Genomic DNA, 15,897 nt, shown 5'->3' with positions numbered 1-15,897 from the left:
TAAAGCCTCAAATTCAAGAAGCAAACAGAACACCAAGTTTTCTTAACCCCAACAAACCCACTCCAAGGCACATCATAATAAAGATGACACAAACCAATGACAAAGAAAAAATTCTCAAGGCAGCCAGGGAAAAGAAGAGTACAACATATAAAGGAAGGCCTATTAGATTATCATCAGATTTCTCAGCAGAAACTCTACAAGCTAGAAGAGAGTGGACCCCAATATTTAAAGCCCTGAAAGAGAGGAACTTTCAGCCAAGAATACTATACCCATCAAAGCTATCCTTCAAGTATGAAGGAGATATAAAAACATTCACAAATACAGAAAAGATGAGAGAATTTATCAACAGAAAGCCCCCACTCCAGGAAATACTAAGGGGGGTTTTCCAACCAGATTCAAAGAACAAAAGAAAACAACACCACAAGTAACAGCTCCACCAAGAACACAATAAAACCAAACTTAAACTGTGACAACAAAGGAAAAAAAGGAGGGAGAGGATGGAGATTAACAGTAGCAAAGGATGATGAAGTGCAGAAATACTTATAAGATAGGGTACTACAATGAATATGGTAGGTACCCTTTTCATTACTTAATGGTAACCACCCTTAAAAAAACCAGCACAAAAACACTTGACTTAAAAAAGGTAGCAACAGAGGAAAGAAGTATGGAACACAAACAATCAAAAACAAATGATAGAAAAACAAAAGAGAAGAATCAAACTAGATACAAAACTAACAGAAAGCAATTTATAAAATGGCAGTAGGGAACCCACAAGTGTCAATAATTACACTAAATGTAAATGGATTAAACTTACCAATAAAAAGACAGAGTAGCAGAATGGATTAAAAAAGAAAATCCAACTATATGCTGCCTACAAGAAACACATCTAAGCAACAAGGATAAAAACAAATTCAAAGTGAAAGGCTGGAAAACAATACTCCAAGCAAACAACACCCAAAAAAAAGCAGGTGTAGCAATACTCATATCTAATAATGCTGACTACAAGACAGAAAAAGTACTCAGAGACAAAAATGGTCATTTCATAATGATTAAGGGGACACTGAATCAAGAAGACATAACAATCCTTAATATATATGCACCAAACCAAGGAGCACCAAAATATATAAGACAGCTACTTATTGACCTTAAAACAAAAACTGACAAAAATACAATCATACTTGGAGACCTCAATACACCGCTGACGGCTCTAGATCGGTCATCCAAACAGAGAATCAATAAAGATATAGTGGCCTTAAACGAAATACTAGAACACCTGGATATGATAGACATCTACAGGACACTTCATCCCAAAGCGACAGAGTATACATTTTTCTCTAGTGTACATGGAACATTCTCAAGAATTGACCATATGTTGGGCCACAAAGACAATATCAGCAAATTTAGAAAAATTGAAATTGTACCAAGCATATTTTCTGATCATAAAGCCTTGAAACTAGAATTCAACTGCAAAAAAGAGGGGGAAAAACCCACAAAAATGTGGAAACTAAACAACATACTTCTAAAAAATGAATGGGTCAAAGAAGAAATAAGCGCAGAAATCAAAAGATATATACAGACAAATGAAAATGAAAATACGACATATCAGAATCTCTGGGATGCAGCAAAAGCAGTAATAAGAGGAAAGTTCATATCACTTCAGGCCTATATGAACAAACAAGAGAGAGCCCAAGTAAACCACTTAACTTCACACCTTAAGGAACTAGAAAAAGAAGAACAAAGACAACCCAAAACCAGTCGAAGAAAGGAGATAATAAAAATCAGAGAAGAAATAAATGAAATAGAGAACAGAAAAACTATAGAAAAAATCAATAAAACAAGGAGCTGGTTCTTTGAAAAGATCAACAAAATTGACAAACCCTTGGCAAGACTCACCAAGGAAAAAAGACACAGGACTCAAATAAATAAAATCCAAAATGAAAGAGGAGAGATCACCACAGACATCATAGATATACAAAGAATTATTGTAGAATACTATGAAAAATTATATGCCACCAAATACAACAATCTAGAAGAAATGGATAAATTCCTAGAACAATGCAACCTTCCTAGACTGAGTCATGAAGAAGCAGAAAGCCTAAACAGACCAATCAGCAGGGAGGAAATAGAAAAAACTATTAAAAATCTCCCCAAAAATAAAAGTCCAGGCCCAGACGGTTATACTAGTGAATTCTATCAAACATTCAAAGAAGACTTGGTTCCTATTCTACTCAAAGTCTTCCAAAAAATTGAAGAAGAAGCAATACTTCCAAACACATTTTATGAGGCCAACATAACCCTCATACCAAAACCTGGCAAGGATGGCACAAAAAAAGAAAACTACAGACCAATATCTCTAATGAATACAGATGCTAAAATACTAAACAAAATACTGGCAAACCGAATACAACAACATATTAAAAAAATAATACATCATGATCAAGTGGGATTCATCCCAGAATCTCAAGGATGGTTCAACATACGCAAAACGGTTAACGTAATACACCATATCAACAAAACAAAGAACAAAAACCACATGATCTTATCAATAGATGCAGAAAAGGCTTTTGATAAAATACAACACAATTTTATGTTTAAGACTCTCAACAAAATGGGTATAGAAGGAAAATATCTCAACATGATAAAGGCCATATATGATAAACCATCAGCCAACATCCTATTAAACGGCATAAAACTGAGGACTTTCTACCTTAAATCAGGAACAAGACAGGGTTGTCCACTCTCTCCACTCTTATTCACCGTGGTGCTAGAAGTTCTGGCCAGAGCAATCAGACAAGACAAAGAAATAAAAGGCATCCATATCGGAAAAGAAGAAGTAAAGCTATCACTTTTTGCTGATGATATGATCCTATACATCGAAAACCCGAAGGACTCCACAAAAAGATTATTAGAAACAATAAACCAATACAGTAAGGTCGCAGGATACAAAATTAACATACAAAAGTCCATAGCCTTTCTATATGCCAACAATGAAATATTAGAAAACGAACTCAAAAAAATAATCCCCTTCACGATTGCAACAAAAAAAATAAAATACCTAGGAATAAACATAACAAAGAACGTAAAGGACCTATATAATGAAAATTACAAAGCATTGTTAAGGGAAATCGAAAAAGATACAATGAGATGGAAAAATATTCCTTGTTCTTGGATAGGAAGAATAAATATAATCAAAATGGCCATATTACCCAAAGCAATATACAAATTTAATGCAATTCCCATCAAAATCCCTATGAGATTTTTTAAAGAAATGGAACAAAAAATCATCAGATTTATATGGAACTATAAAAAACCCCGAATAGCCAAAACAATCCTAAGGAAAAAGAATGAAGCTGGGGGCATTACAATACCTGACTTTAAACTATATTATAGGGCCACGATAATCAAAACAGCATGGTATTGGCAGAAAAATAGACACTCAGACCAATGGAACAGAATAGAAAGCCCAGAAATAAAACCACATATATATGGTCAAATAATCTTTGATAAAGGGGCCAACAACACACAATGGAGAAAAGAAAGCCTCTTCAACAAATGGTGTTGGGAAAACTGGAAAGCCACATGCAAAAGAATGAAACTCGACTACAGCCTGTCCCCGTGTACTAAAATTAATTCAAAATGGATCAAAGACCTAAATATAAGACCTGAAACAATAAAGTACATAGAAGAAGACATAGGTACTAAAATCATGGACCTGGGTTTTAAAGAACATTTTATGAACTTGACTCCAATGGCAAGAGAAGTGAAGGCAAAGATAAATGAATGGGACTACATCAGAATTAAAAGTTTTTGCTCAGCAAGAGAAACTGATATCAAAATAAACAGACAGCCAACTATATGGGAACTGATATTTTCAAACGACAGCTCAGATAAGGGCCTAATATCCAAAATTTACAAAGAACTCATAAAACTCAACAACAAACAAACAAGCAATCCAATAAAAAAATGGGAAGAGGACATGAACAGACACTTCTCCCAGGAAGAGATACAAATGGCCAACAGATATATGAAAAGATGCTCAGCTTCATTAGTTATTAGAGAAATGCAAATCAAAACTACAATGAGATACCACCTCACTCCTGTTAGATTAGCTATTATCAACAAGACGGGTAATAGCAAATGTTGGAGAGGCTGTGGAGAAAAAGGAACCCTCATTCACTGTTGGTGGGACTGTAAAGTAGTACAACCATTATGGAGGAAAGTATGGTGGTTCCTCAAAAAACTGCAAATAGAACTACCTTATGACCCAGCAATCCCTCTACTGGGTATATACCCCAAAACCTCAGAAACATTGATACGTGAAGACACATGTAGCCCCATGTTCATTGCAGCACTGTTCACAGTGGCCAAGACATGGAAACAACCAAAAAGCCCTTCAATAGAAGACTGGATAAAGAAGATGTGGCACATATACACTATGGAATACTACTCAGCCATAAGAAATGATGACATCAGATCATTTACAGCAAAATGGTGGGATCTTGATAACATTATAAGGAGTGAAATAAGCAAATCAGAAAAAAACAAGAACTACATGATTCCATACATTGGTGGAACATAAAAATGAGACTAAGAGACATGGACAAGAGTGTGGTGGTTACCAAGGGTGGGGGGGGAGGGAGGACATGGGAGGGAGGGAGGGAGAGAGTTAGGGGGAGGGGGAGGGGCACAGAGAACTAGATAGAGGGTGACGGAGGACAATCTGACTTTGGGCGAGGGGTTTGCAACATAATTTGATGACAAAATAACCTAGACATGTTTTCTTTGAATATATGTACCCTGATTTATTAATGTCATCCCATTACCATTAATAAAAATTTATTAAAAATTAAAAAAAAAAATTCTGCTACTGCATTTTCAGTTTTCAAGAGTTCACTCTTACACTCTAAGGTGCCCTTTCCTAACATGATATTCCTAAATTCTTGTCTCATGGTTGAAAATGTTTTGGTTATTGCTCTGGGTCATTAATAATAATAAAAATAAAAAAAAATAAAAAAATAAAAAAAAAAGTAATTACCCAAAGCAAATATCTAGGTCATATCTAGGTCCAATTTTCCTCCCCACGTTTCCTTATAAATATCCATCAAGCCTATTGCAAAACAGTAGCCACCGAAGATTTAACAGCGATTGATTTTGGTAAGTCATAACATGCACGTACATACCTGGTAATTAACCATTCTACCCACTCTCTGATGGCATGTCAAGGTACCAGAAAGAGACTGCTAAATTGGGTTTTACCAACCTGCATAATTTATGAAAGAATTCTGTTCCTTAGAGAGCATTTCCCATTTTATTTTCCAAATTTCCTTTCCACTGGCCAACGGATTAGATAAATGACTGCCCTTTGCAGGAACTGGGAATGCCCAGGTACAGCTGGGGTGATGAAATCACCATGGCGCTCACTCTGTGGAGTCAAGTTGCCCGTACAGCCAGCTGTTGTAGGGGGTCTTCAGCTATTCCTGAAGTCCCACATGTAGTATTACAAAGTATTGTTATTTCTACCCTGGTAGCTACAAATCAGTTATTAAAAATGCTCTACCACTGATATTAAGAAGTAAACACTGTAATTATGCAGACTGGGGTTGGGGGTTTCTGTGCCCTGTGGGAACCCAAGATCAAACCTGCCCCAGTGGGGCCACTGTGGAGGGACTAAATGCAACTGCAGTTTCTCTAACAGGAAAGCATGCTGACTCAAAACTTTCCATAATACCACTCAGGGTCTTTATGTAGGAATAAAAGAAAAGGAATAAAATTTAAAAACACACAGAATTGCAGTGGTTCTAATTATCTTCAGACTTTGCCTTGGTCCTATAGTATAATAGTAAATATTTTCCCATCACCCTAAAGTTAGTGTGATGAGTGATAAGACGGGACTCATGAAAAAAAAAATCAGTGGTCTACTCAATATGAGGAAAAGGAATCAATAGTAAGTCTCCATGGCCATCAGCCATTTCAAATGACATGGCTCTTCCATGTGGGACACAGTCTACCTCAGTCAGCATCTTGCCTACCTGAGGCAATCCATTCACCTGGCTGTAACCCCAGCTTCACATGTAATCCTGATGGTCCCATGAGGATTCAGAAGGCACCACTGTTGTTTGGCAGCAGCATCCAATAATTTGAGAGCTTGGGACTCTAGAAAGAACTATAAATTGATTTTCACAGTATTTATGTAGTGGACAAGAGTAGCTTCAATGCTGTGTAAAACCAGCTAAAAACTGTTTCCTGGTTCCTCATTTTAATATTAAAAGAGGCAAGGCTCACCTGAGTCAAAATTGGTAATTAGATTATTTACATCTCTTTCCATCACCTCATCAAGCATGGCCATGCCATCCATTTCACATATGGTTCTTCATAAGTCAGAGGCAAATGCTTTTCACAGCATCAGGTTCACGGGCAGGTCAGGACCTGGCTTTGTCCAGACTACCAATCTAAAATCAACCCGTATTTGCCATACAAATTTGAAGATTCTGCTCTTCATAGAAAATATGGACCACTTGAATCTAGTGAAACCAAAATGTTACAAGGAAGAGATGCCTTCCTATGAGAAAGATTATTTCATTTTTCAGAGCAAGTGTGTTCTTTTTTTCTTTGTCTAGTAATATATATGTCAATCAAACAACCTGCAGCGACATCTTCTGCCACCATTGAATGACCAATGAGAAGAGCATAAACCACAACTTAAATCTCCAGAATGTCACCCTGGCTGGTTGGCTCAGTGGTAGAGCATAGGCCTGGTGTGTGGATGTCCTGGGTTCAATTGGCCAGTCAGGGTACACAGGAAAAGCACCCATCTGCTTTTCCACCCCCTATTGCTTCTCTCTCTCTCTCTCTCTCTCTCTCTCTGTCTCCCTCTCCTGCAGCCATGGCTCAATTGGAACAAGTTGGCCCTGGGCGCTGAGGATGGCTCCATGGCCTCTGCCTCAGGCTCTAAAAAGAACTCAGTTACTGAGCAACCGAGCAATGTCCCAGACAGACAGAGCATCACCCCACAGTGAGCTTGCCAGGTGGATCCTGGTTGAGGTGCATTCTCTCTGCCTCCCCACTTCTCACTGAATAGATAAAAAATGATTTCCTAAATGTCATGAAATGTCATATCTCATTAACATGAAGGGACCTGTGGCAATCCCAAGACCCCACATTTGAAAGCTTCTCTCAGTAACGGCTCTGCTATAAACATGCATGTGGATTCTGCCATAAGAGCGAGCTTATTATGAAATAAATATTTGCAGCAGGGCTGCAAATTCAACATCTGACCATCACTTGAGAGCAATTTTTAAATTATATATATATATTAACTCCTTATCACCTGCCACCCAAGTCTGACATGGACTTAAATCCTGAAAGTATTTCTAGGAGGTTCTGTGAAGTCAAAGTGATTTTGCAATGTTTCAGAAAGAATTGCTCTGCTTTTGTCCTCCTCCAAAAGTTCTGTGTGGCTCCAGGAGGTTAGGGAAAGCGGCATTCCGTATGAAGGCGATCTCTCGCGTTTTTGGTTCTCTCTTTCCTCTCTTGGCAGCCTCATTTAAAACCAGCTTTCTATAAATAGGACAGCTTGGTCACTCTTAAATCTCACTCACTGTCTTTTGTGTAAAAATAATCTGAAGTAGGGAAGCAGGCAAAATTCATCAGTCTTCGCCACTCTGCTCTCCGTGGAGTAGCCTTTCCTCCTTCTTATCTCATCACTGATCTTGTCAACTCCATTCATCCCCTCCTGTTACACCAATATGTATATTTATATAACCTGGGGGGAGGGCTGAAAGACCAAAAATTAAACAAATTCAATGACTTTTTAAAAAAAATCCTAAGTATTGGTCATCATTGAGCAAACACAGACCTCTAAAAATTAAAAGATGGTAAATATTTTAAGCTATCAGACACATAATTCTCATATTTGCCTAAAAAATTAAAATTGCAACAATGATGAAAATATATTCCTTTTGTGTTACTTTGATGAGGGAACAAGCTTTTACATTTGGCTCTGTGGCAAAATACAAAAATCAGATAATGATGAGAAACCCATCAATCAACAGGGTATATAGGTTTTTAGTTGTTTTTTGTTTGTTTGTTTTGTTTTTTAAGACAATTAAGGCCTAAGAGCTAAGCTTTTTTTTGATGTCCCAGGTGACTCTGTGATAAATAAGTTCCCAGGAACCTGCAGGAAAAAAATTAACACATCGGTGTGATGTTTCTGGTTTCCAGATCCAGCTGGACATTGAGGGCTTTGAATCCTGCCACGTGGCAAAACACACGTGAGCGCAAGGGGCCCACTGCACTTACAAACTTATCTCTGTGACATCTGAGCCACTCCTGGCTGCAGGGCCATCACCCCAACCTATCATGTTCTGTAACAGTGATGAAGTCCCATTGCATTATCCAAACGCAAGCCCCCCTTGGAAAAGGGGAGAAAATGCCCTGAAAGCATCCTCGAAAACAAATGCCTCTACAGCCATGGAGTCTGCGTGTGTGTGCAAGATGGCAGAAGCCAAGAAATCCACACAGTAGCTTACATACATTTTGCACAATGTTAGAAATAGAGGTTGGGGCCAGGAAGGAGCAAACTCAGCAGGAAGGAGATGGAGGCAGGAGAGCAAGGTTCCTTGAATTATTCAACCCTTCTTCACTCAATCACTAAACATGGGTGTCCCCCTCCTCCATGCATGTGTTCTGCACATGCATGTGCAAGAACACACTCAGGCATCCCAGGGGCCTGACCTGTGGACCACATCACCCAGGGAGGGAAGTAGTCGCTAACCAAATAAGTACCAAATAAACAGAGTTACAGATTGCCCTAGACATGGTTGAGGGAACGTGCAAGGCTTGGTAACAGAGCACAGTGCAGGAATCTAATTTGGGGGAGCAGGTCTTTGAGCCAACCCTTCTGAACATCCTGAGCAGAAGCTATCTAGCTGCTGAACCAAAAACCCGGTTATGTGCACCTGACCCGTGATGCTTCCCTCCCACCACCTTGGTGGCTGGTATATCAACTGCTGAAGGCACCCTTCAGGCTGCACTCTGGGAATTCAGAACTGCACAGTGAGTACATGTCAGGTTGCTGGAATCTCATATTCCCACTGTCTTATCTTAGTCCATAAATGCAGTGAATGACATGCAACTTTGAATTTTCTCTCATTTTCAAAGCATGAACATATAGATAGATAGATAGATAGATAGATAGATAGATAGATAGATAGATAGATAGATAGATAGATAGATAGATAGATAGATAGATATGGTGGGGGAGGGGCAGGGAGTGATGAGAATTTCTGTGCCAAGCAGTTCTCTGGAACGCAAAGAGTTATTAATGCCTAGTCCAGGGGAAATGGTGCTGCTCAGTTTCCCTGGGGTGGGTGTGGGGGCTCCAGCTGCTGCCCGGAGAAGCACACTGAAGCCAGCAGTCTGACGGACTGCGGAGGATCATCACCCCTGTCACCAGAGGCAGGAGGAGAAGCCAGCACTGCCTCCTGGAATGACATTGGAAGGTCAGCCAATCAGGCGCGGGTCTGCTCCTGGAGCTGCCACCTCTGAGAGGAGATGCACACAGGCTGGGCAGGCTCCCCTGCCCATGTGAAAGGGGGTGCAGGCCCAGCAGCCCCCAGGTTCCTCCTCTGCTTTTCCATGGACCATCTAGATTTCAACATATTGCTCTGAACATGACCCTCCTTTGTAAAATCAGAAACAAAGACAGCCAGACCCTGCCTGGCTCGCTGTAGCCTTTCCCTGGCTCCAGTTGGAATGAACTCCCTCACATGGGAGTCCAGCACCATGAACTTGAGAAATCAAATGCTGGGGAGAAAGCCTCTGACCACCCCACACAGAGCATTTCCCCCTCAGAGGCGGCAAGGCTGCCTGCTCTGCTGAAGGCTTGCTGCAGCAGTCTTGTGAGGTTTGCCGCCCACTAGTGTCCTATGGCAGGGACACAATTGACATGCAGGTAGCACCACCTTACTATCTCCCAGGCCGCTGATGGGAGCCAGTCACCAGAAGCCAGCAGGCACTTCAGCACAGCAGCCAGGAGACTGCCCAGGTGCAGCGGTCTGCATGTGAACACCCCAGGGCTCTGCACGCTCCTCCCGCTGTGCTGGACGCACAAGGAGACTGAGAAAATGGGAGACTCTGAACACGCCACTGCCCAGCCTAATGCTAACTGTGTTATTTTTCCCTGCTTATTAATTATGAATGAAGCACATTCATAATCTCACCCGCAGAATTTGACTCATTTAGTGAAATGTGGATGCCATGGATATGTAAATATATCCACTGAGAAATCCACTCTTCTATTTTCCAAACACAAATCTCCAGCTTCCTGCAGTGTCCATAGGTCTCCCTTTATGAAATGACCTTTTCCATCTCCCCCTCTTCCTCCCCCCACCCCTGCCCTACATCAGTTTCCATGCACACTGCACTGAGTCCCTTTAGGAATATTCATTGCCCCTCATCCTGGGCACATGATAAAACACTTTGACAGCTATATACGTAGGGGTCCAGGTATTAGGGATTTAGATGAGCTTTTTTTTTCCTTTCTTTGCCATCAGCAATTATTTTCCATACCAGCATGCTGTATGGTACCAGTTCTGGCCAGAGAGTCACTGATCCCCCGGGGGCAGCAATGAACTGTGGTCACAGCAAAGTGGCATCCAGAAGATAGTCCGGGAGTCGGGAAGGATCAGCTGCCATTTATTAAAGATCTGCATGGCATTTTGTAGGGGCATGCAACTTAAGAGACCTAAAAATTTGGGATGAATCCTGAAATTCTGGGATAGAATTTGAATCTGCTTATTAAATACAGGGCAGGGGAAGGAGGGGAGGAGGCCCTGAAATTACTCACCTGATACCATTATTCACTTACAAATATTTACATGAATTAAAGGAAAATCACCTTAAAAGCCATGTGAGTGCATTTGTACTCACAAAGGTCTGCTTCTAAATTTAAAAATAGTACCAAGTTGGTGGCATGTAATTCCTTGTCAAGATGAACTAGTGATGCCTGAAGGCTCTGGGCACCCATCTTCTCTAACAACCACCCTCTCTCTCCTACCACCGCACCCTCTCTAATGTCCGAGCTCCCTGAGAACAGCAACGCAGCAAAGCACCAGAGTCCACCGCTCAGAAAGAGGCGATGTGAGAGACACATGTGCATGTGAAACAGATGCCAGGATACTGACAAAAATTTGCCATATATATATATGTAATCTGCTTACTATTCCATATTCTGCTTATCTGGAGGCCCACCTATGCTTTTAGAAAGAATTCTAGTCTAGAATATGCTCACTGGGTTAAAAGCAAGAGAAACTGTGACAAAATCCAATGTAGCATGATTCTGTCTTGAGGAGACATGGAGGGACATGTGGGTCTGCATGTATGTGGACCCGTTTCCTTACACCGTGACTGAAGTTCTCCCATGAGTGTTTCTGGAACATTACAGAACAAGTTGACTGCTTTAAACATGATGATTGCACCTGATCAGGTGAGGTAATTCATTCAAGGCTTTAACCCATGATATACTGCTCTCTGACTCCTCATTTTTACCCAAAACACTCTCTGTAGCCTGTCCAGCAACCATGCTTGTAGTAAGAATAAATATATATCCCATTACATCTGCAGGGGAAACGCTGCTGCCTACTGTTAAAATACAGATAGATCTCATTTTGCTAGCATCCCACATGTCAAACTACATAATCTTTTACAAATAGATATTTTTTAATCATGTCAGACCATTTGATGTTTGCGGCCTAGAAGTAATCAGTTTAGGTATTAGAGTTCATGAATCTTTTATCAAGCACATTTGGGGATTTTTTTAAATTAAGGTAGACCAACATGTGACAGTTATTGAAAAAGCGTATTTCTCCATTTTTTTTCAAGTCTTATTCAGATAGGTAGGCACCCCTTAATTTCACATTTTTGACATATGGTCCTATGAACAGGCAGCATTCAAACTGGACTCATTTCATTTTTGATATGACTATGTATTTTATGGTTCTTTGCACTATATGCATTGAACATTGAGCATCATTCATTGAAAAACTCTTCAAAGCTTCCTCAAAAGGAAAGAGTTCAATGCTCTACAGTCAGGCACTCCCCACTCCCATCCTTGATCACATAAAGAGAGAGCCATTTTTATGTAAGAGAGTCCCACAGCCTCTGGTAGACAGGATCAGAACACGCTATACAGAAATGTAAAATATACAAGTGCATGTCCGATCTATGTCTTATATTGTGAAACCTGCCTGCGTTCATTACAGTACCAGTCAGGTTGATTATCAATCAACTTTAAATGTCTTGGAAAAGGTGTAAGTGATAATGCTCACAGAACTTGGTATTCTGCCCATACATATGCTTTGCATATATTTTCCATAGGGTAGACCAATTGAGGTTTTTACACAATTTTCTCAATCTATGTGAGCCTTTTATAATTATATTAAGTATAAACACTGATTCAATATTTGATGGCACCTCTGTATCAGAAATTCTTCCACACTATTTTTGTCACATATAACAGTGAAACGGTAAAACGAGTGCTGATTGACTGACAGTCACAAGCACAATCTCTTTAGTCATCCTGAAACACACTTCCCAATAGCATGGAAATTGTATTTCATCCTGTAATCCAGGCCTCTCCTAGGAGCTCAAAGATGAATGCCCTGACAGGTGAGACACGCCGTCAAGGCTTTGTGGCACTGGAAACACGTATGTGTGCATGCCTACATTTTCTCTGAGTTCGCTTTAGCAGAGCAGCATAAAGGGCCAATGTCCTGATGCATCACCACACATTAGCCAAAGCAGATCTATCCCCCAAGGTAAATTCCCGCGAGGCTGCAGCTGAGGTATAGTGCCCTCTGGGAAAGATGGGTGTCATGTCAGAACTTGTTGCAATTCTTTCCTGCTAGGAAATTTCCAAATGAAAGTTTTGAACACTTTGCTTTAGGTTATATTAGAGAGCAAAGCATCATTTTAATATGAATTTGAGGAGATCCCTCTTTCAGCTTTACCTCTTCTGTCATCTTTACTTTATAATTTTGCAAAGCTTATGGGTTTCCTTGGGCCTGTCATGTGTAGATTCTTTAAAGACTGTCTAGATGGGCAAAGAAAATGTACCCCCATGCAGCTAACACTGGGAGCTTCCCTATGCATCTTCCAAGAAAATCTTAGAGCCTCCCCTTGGCTTCTGGTATTTTCTCACAAGGGCAAGATTTCTGCCCCCACCACCTTTCTCCTTCTCTCTCTCCTTTCCTTTCTCCTTCCCTCCCCCTCTTCTTCCCTCCCTCTCCTGGGTAGGGGATTCTTCTCAATGCTTTAATTTTAACTGTCGGCAGGTCATACATATCATGCAGATCTGTGTTTCAAAATTTGAAATAGGAATTGACGCTGTAGCTACTCCCAGGCAATGCCAAATGGTGACAATTTCCTCTCGTTCCCAAATAAGAGGAAGCTATTCAGACATGTAAGTTCATATTTACGCCGTGACAGGCAGCCGAAGGTGCAGTCACACTTACTAATTGGGTCTGATTCAGTCAAGAGCAATAGCTTTTCAAATACTCAGGAAGAAAGCATTTTAAAATGTAATATTGGATGGGTATGAGGAAAGCAAGGCTACTTATTGACAATATTCACTGCTTTCATTTTTACAACTATACAGGTGTTTTTAAAAATTGGTCCACATTTCAGATGATGTAATGCTTATGAGTGCATATTTTTCCATAAACGTCTGTGAGGACAGTGTACTACAGAGAAGGTGGGGGGCGGGGGCGGAAGGACAGATCTTTCTTAAAGCCTTCACTGCTGCTGGGGCTCAATTGTAACAGATTTGATCTGAAGGCAAATGCTCTTAATTGGCCTCTCCACCTGCCTGCACTTGGAATGTCACCTCCCTTTGAGGCTGTAATGTGTCAAAGTGCCCGTCTCCCTGTCTCTCCTCTCCCCAAACCAGGTTGATTCTGAATGAGGTAGCTACCTAGCACTGGAGTTATCTCCAAGCTGTCACTTTGCTAGGTAAGCTCCTCTAAATGATCAGAGAGCCAATTTTCCCTTGGCCTCTCTTCATAGCCTCCTTTCCTCCCAAAATAAATAAAAAATAATTTAAAAATAAATGCATGGAAATATAAGCAAGCACAAATGGGGAAAACTGGGACAGACTTCACCCATGCATCCAGTCCCCCCACACTCCAGTCAATTCAAGAAATGAAATTCATCACAAACCGAAAGGCTCACCATTCGCGAAGCTCTGGAACAAGGAGAGGGCCAGTATCCACATGCCCCTGCTGCTCCCCGGCCTCCCGCGAGCGACGCGCCGGCCTCGTCCCCCGCGCTCCGCCCGGCTCCGCTCTCTCGCCACCTGCCCGGGGGCCGCCGCCCGCCCGCCGCCGCCGCTGCCGAGCCGCCCGGGCACGCGGCGCGGCCGGGGTCCGGGGCAAGGGCTGCGCTCGCCGCGCGCCGCGCTCCTGCACACCTGCTCCCGGGCGCCGCGCCCCACGCTGCGGCCAGAGCGGGCCCGCCGGGCTGCAGCCCAGGTGCGCCGTCGGCTCAGGGGGCCTCCGGCAGGTCGGCAGGTGCACAGAGTCGCCGACGCGGGCGTGAGCTCATCCCGGGCGCCGGCGCCCCGACTGCGCAGCAAGCGGCCTCCCGTGCGCCGGCCCTCAGCCTCCGCATCCAGGCAGCCGGCGGGCGGGCAGGCGCATCTTTCCTCTCCCGCGCCGCGAGTCACAGTGATCCTTGCTCACCTTCCCTACTGGGGAGGCGCGCGGGCGGGCGGGCGGGCGGGCTGCGGGCAAGGAGCGAGCAACCGAGAGGAGGCGAGCGGGGACCCCTCCCCTGCCTCTGGCCGCCGGGGCGCTCTGCAGTCTTAAAGCAGCAGCGGAGAAGTGGTGAGGAACTGGAGGCAGGACCGGCGAGAGCGCAGCCACTACACACTCACGCACAGTCATCAGGATGCATTTCTTAGAGGCTTAAATAATCATTTCAACAGCCGATTATTTTTAGTTATTTGCTTGCCGGTTGCAAGTAAGATATGGCTAGGGGTGACTATTCCAGAAGGTTGTCAGCTAAGCAGAGGTGACCATGAAATGTTAGCAGTTTTAATAAAATGTGCGGATGGATTCAGATTTTGTATTTACTGTCATAAAAGTCCAGTTCATTTGCCTGGAGGGAATGATGCTTCCAAATCTTTGCTGCTACTATAAAAGATCTCTATGGTTTCACCAGCTAATTTTTAATCATCTCAAATACATTGTAAACTACAAACATAGGCAATTCTAATTTTGCTTTCTGAGTGGTGGGGAATAAAAACCTGAATGAAATTGCTGATAATTTGAGTAATTCCAAACCTATAATCCCTCCCACATTACTGTCAGAAGCCAGTATGATCACACTTCCTGAATATTCTGTAAGGTTCTTGAAGTCATAATAATATTCAAATAAAGGCTTTAAAAAGGGGATGCATCCATATTTCCTCACTTTGCAAAATAATGGTCCACAGGGCTGGATTGCACCCCATTTAGGATCCAAGATGGAATGCCCCAGAGGCCAGGCAAACTCACTGAGGAGGAGCATTTGCAGGGGAGGGTGGTCTCAGTGGGCTTCCAGGGTGTGGGTATCTTCCACCTCAGCCCCATGAGCCTCTCCAAATACAAGAGGGGAATGAACACACCTACAGTGGCTCGCAAATAACAGGAAAAGCAAATGGTGAGGCAGAAACAAAATGGTGCTTTACCCGACTTGGGCACAAGATGGCCAGGCCCTGTGTACAAGACAGGGCCAGCTGAGCCAGTGATGCTGCAAGCTCGCCATCACTCTGCAGCTGCAGGTGGTCACGTGCTGCTGCCCACTCAGGACTTCGGCCCAGCCCTGCTCTATCACATGCCCCAGCATCCTCCAGCTTTGCAA

At 42.3% G+C, this 15,897-nt stretch overlaps 1 protein-coding gene across 1 annotated transcript in view; it reads right to left on the bottom strand.

Moving 5' to 3' along the window:
• DSCAM (DS cell adhesion molecule) overlaps positions 1–14,333 on the bottom strand; it is a 691,848-nt gene extending 677,515 nt beyond the window's left edge. The window contains exon 1 of the mRNA XM_066259344.1: positions 14,227–14,333. Within this exon, the coding sequence (XP_066115441.1) occupies positions 14,227–14,269 (43 nt within the window). The 5' untranslated portion in view covers positions 14,270–14,333. The remainder of the gene's footprint in view (positions 1–14,226) is intronic.
• Between the last annotated feature and the right edge of the window lie 1,564 nt (positions 14,334–15,897).

Source organism: Saccopteryx bilineata, chromosome 2, assembly GCF_036850765.1.
Source record: "Saccopteryx bilineata isolate mSacBil1 chromosome 2, mSacBil1_pri_phased_curated, whole genome shotgun sequence".
NCBI lineage: Eukaryota > Metazoa > Chordata > Mammalia > Chiroptera > Emballonuridae > Saccopteryx > Saccopteryx bilineata.
The sequence above is the reverse complement of the archived record's forward strand: the minus strand, read 5'-3'. Positions and strand labels throughout refer to the sequence as shown.